At 41.8% G+C, this 4,018-nt stretch overlaps 1 protein-coding gene across 5 annotated transcripts in view; it reads right to left on the minus strand.

The window, feature by feature from the left end:
- CEP295 (centrosomal protein 295) overlaps nucleotides 1-4,018 on the minus strand; it is a 45,981-nt gene that overhangs the window by 1,798 nt on the left and 40,165 nt on the right. For all 5 annotated transcript variants that reach the window (XM_045293174.1, XM_045293175.1, XM_045293176.1 and 2 more), the window contains 4 exons: nucleotides 3,521-3,666; nucleotides 2,345-2,498; nucleotides 1,105-1,748; nucleotides 247-366 (listed from right to left, as the gene is read on the minus strand). In XM_045293174.1, coding sequence (XP_045149109.1) covers nucleotides 247-366; nucleotides 1,105-1,748; nucleotides 2,345-2,498; nucleotides 3,521-3,666 — 1,064 coding nt within the window. The remainder of the gene's footprint in view (nucleotides 1-246; nucleotides 367-1,104; nucleotides 1,749-2,344; nucleotides 2,499-3,520; nucleotides 3,667-4,018) is intronic.

Genomic DNA, 4,018 nt, shown 5'->3' on the forward strand with positions numbered 1-4,018 from the left:
CCCCACACACACACCTGGATTTAGAAACTGAAGAAAAACCTGAAATGAAAACTTAAAAAGAAAAATTAGAGTCTTAGGAACCCTATTCGTCCTATAGTGTTTCTTTGCATCTACTCAAAGGTAGTGGGGAGAGAAAGGTAAAGGGACAAAACAAAAGCCAACAGCAACTAGTGACCTGTTTTCTAATTCTCAGTAGGTTGCTGAGTATGAAGGAAGGCTAGTACATTCATCTAGAAATCAGTTTACCTCCTTGTCTTGTAGAGTTAAGTTTTCAAATTCTACCGCTGTTTCAGCAACACTGATGTCACTGGTGCTTACTAAGGTAAGTTCTGGTTCCTCCATTATGCCACAGCCAGACTCTGTCTCCTGTGCAGTACAATTAAAAAAGGAGCCCTGTTAAAAAACAGTTTTGGAAACTCAAATGTGTAAAGCATAATTTAGCTGTAAGGCAAGATAATTCATGCAAGAGCTATATAGTCCAGTGTTAGTGACTAGGGTAAAATTTTACTTAGCAAAATAGGAATCATTAATTGACAGACAACTAATACCACCAAAATGATTTTGAGCCTCTTTAAATACGTGTTTTTAGACAAAAATAGGGTTCTAACCCAAAGTTACCGTTCAATGTCTACTTTCACAGGAAAGCACCTAAACCCAGTAAAGCCAATTCTGGCTTGGGGCAACCCCGAGGCGCGTCAGAGTAGACCTCTTCCATCAGTGTGCTGGTTCAATGGCTGGTTTTTCAGAGGTAGAGCACCATGCTGGATGAGCTCCAGCCTCCAGTTAGCAGCCAACCTTGCTACACTGCACTGAGGGAATGCTCATAGTGGTTTACTTAAATATGGTGCCAGGAGGTTCATCCTGGAAAGGGTCACTTCTCTGGGAACCTAGAGGTAGGGGAGCTGAATTGAAAGGTGAAATTCTCTTCAAGGTCAGCTTTCAGGTGAAGTTTCCACTTCATTAAATGGATCTAGGAACCTTGGCAAGCGAGCTTCGGTGTCAAAATGGAGACTGAGCTTTGTTGCTTTTCCTGAAGTTTGCTTCAAAACATCCTTTCCCCAGAAGAGACTTCGATGCCACCAGTACAAGACTGATTTCACTCACCCAGGTTGGAACTGAGCCTGGCGCTGACAGCGATGCGGCGCTCAGGAAGAGCTCTGGCGGTGCTGGCTGAGAGAGGTTGCTTAAGCTTTCCGGAGTTTCCCTTTTAAAAGTTGGCGTCTCAAAATCGTTTTCATTCTGATTAGTTAATAAGGGGGGTGTCAGAAGTGAAGTTCCCATCTCCACTGTTCTTACGCGTAATTCCGAGTCAGTTTCTTCTGCGTATGGATTTCTGTCTGGAGGCTCGCCTGCTGCACATTGATCAACTTCAACGGCTCCTTGGCTCTCTAACATCATGTGAAGTCCTCTTTCAGGGACTTTTGTAAAACTCGGTCCTTTTCTCCCGTCTTCTTGTTGATCTTTTATTGAGCACTCACTAGAGGTAGAGCCACACGGGGTGCTATGTTGTACGTTTAACTGCCTAAAGACATTACCCTCATCAGATGAACTTGACACAGTTTCAAGACAGACTGGGAACTGAGGGTTTTTCTTATTCGGCAACATTTCTTCAGAGGGGTGGTTCTGATTTTCCTCGACTTGAGACGAATCTCCTGCTTCAATGCTAAAAACACTTGGTAGATCAGCATACTGGCTCCCCTCTTCTACAGAAAACTCTGGTGCAAGCTCTTGAAAAGATTGTTCAGCTCCTGCAGTAAAGAAGGTCAAGAAGTTTGTTAATCATTCCTGTATGTCACAAAACATGGATACATATGCAATCTAATAATCTGAGTAAACTGCAAATAATAAAGCTTAAGCTATATATTAAGTGATTTATAGTCAGGTTGCTCTCTGCGGTTTTAGGAGTAAAAACTCACGTATGTTAAGAATGAATAGAAAGCTAAAGAATGGTTACATGACCCTCAAGCAGTTCTTTAGCGCACATCATATGAGGCATCTAAAGGTTTGTGGAGAGATGGAATGAAAGGAGAATGGAGGTTTGCCATGCATGTTCTGAAGCCCCCCATTTTCACCCAAGCTAATAAATTATGAAAGGCACTGCGACAATCGGAAAAAATGACAGCTTTTTTCCTCAAAGAGCTCAGGGTTGATATATAACAAATACTTGGGCAAGTTTCCCAGTTGAAAACCAGCCATTCTGGGAGAAAGGCGGCTTTCTGCCCTATGCACAGTTAGTCTCAGAAACCTGCAGGGGCAGTTCTACTCGGTCCTGGAGGGTGGCTTGGGGTCAGCGTTGACTCCATAGCAGGGAGTCGATTTGGGGTATTAACTTGGTCACACATACTCTGAGCCGCAACAGGAGCCAAATGGAAGTCACGTTGCTGGTCTAGACTTGCATTACGAGAAGAGCACATGCTGCTCCTCTGTCCTGTAAGAGAAACTGAGCCTTTGAAGGAAGCGGTAGTAGTATGTTGGCTTGGAGATGAAGACTCGGGGCCCTAGCAGAAAACAAGAGAGGTAGAAAGATTCAATGAAAACAAACTCACTGCCAACGAGTTGATTCCGCCTCACAGTGACTATGAGACACAGAGCCACCCTTATGGGTTTCTGAGGTTGTAAATCTTTATGGAGCAGAAAGCTTAATCTTTTTGCCACTGACCTTGTGGTTAGCAGTTTTGAAATATTAAGGGGTACATTTATCCATCGAATCAGTCAGTTCCTTTGGCAATATTTGGTGGGGAGGGGTGATGCATTGGGCTGCTAACCAAAAGGTTAGCGGTTTGGCTCCTCCGAGAAAGAGGAGGATTTCTGCTTCCTTAAAGAGTTACTCTGGGGAAACCACAAGGGCTACTTGTTTCTATAGGGTCACTATGAGGCAGAATTGGCTTGATGGCAGTGGGTGTTTTGTTTGTTTTAAAAATAACTATCAAATTGCTTATTCAAAACCTCATTCCTCCATTTCAATCAATATGAGACTTTAGAAAATTATCTAAAACAAATTGCGAATTAACCTAAACTATAAGAGTTATGAACAGAGATTAATTTCTCATAAACAGAAAATAGGTACACTAAAGTAGCTTTGGATATTAGGCCAAGGAAACAGGAAGATCACCCTGCTTGTATCTCGGTCCCTTCAACTTGTAGGAAGAGATTTCTTAGATTTTTCTAAAATCATATTGATTGGACTGTTTAAGGTAGAATTCCATTAAACAAACAAATGAGCCACTCGCTAACAATGTCAAACCCTCTTTCCTGTGTTAAGCCATAGATCAGGCTGATAGGACAAAATTCAAACAGGGATTCGAATCACATGGGGAGCTTAAAAGAACAAACACAATGCCTTCATATGCCCAGAGATTCTGATTAATTCATCTAGAGTAGTTTGGGCATTGTATTTTTTTAAAAGTTTGCGACATGGTTGTAGTAGGCAGCCAAGATTAAGAACCATAGCTCTAATAGAAGAAAACGCTTAAAACGATTCTTGGGAATTAACTGCAATGGAGACTCTATGTTAACGTACCTTGGAAAAGTCTTTGCTCTCTTGAGAAGTCCCAGAGGTCAAGGATAAATCAAAGTCTAGACATGATTCTAGGGGTTGAAAGAGCTGGCGATGCAAATTTGGAAAAGCATGCTCCAATTCTGTGAAGTCAAGGCCAACTGTTGGAACTTTGAGGGGAAAAAAATTACTTTTAAGATTTAAAAATAAGGCTTTGAAATTTGTTTTTGTTTTTTTTCTTAAAAAAAAAATTCTCTTATTAGAGAGTGAGTGAGTGAATGAGAGTGAGTGTGTGAGAGAGAGTGAGTGAATGAGTCAGTGAGTGAGTGAATGAGAGTGAGTGAGTGAGTGAATGAGAGAGTGAGTGAGTGAGTGAGTGAGTGAGAGTGAGTGAATAAGAGTGAGAGTGAGTGAATGAGAGTGAGTGAGTGAGTGAGTGAGTGAATGAGAGAGTGAGTGAGTGAGTGAGAGTGAGTGAGTGAATGAGTGAATGAGAGAGAGTGAGTGAGTGAGTGAGTGAAT

The sequence above is a fragment of the Echinops telfairi genome, unplaced genomic scaffold (genome assembly GCF_000313985.2).
Source record: "Echinops telfairi isolate 266 unplaced genomic scaffold, ASM31398v2 ScPeMD7_1713;HRSCAF=2227, whole genome shotgun sequence".
Classification (NCBI taxonomy): Eukaryota; Metazoa; Chordata; class Mammalia; order Afrosoricida; family Tenrecidae; genus Echinops; species Echinops telfairi.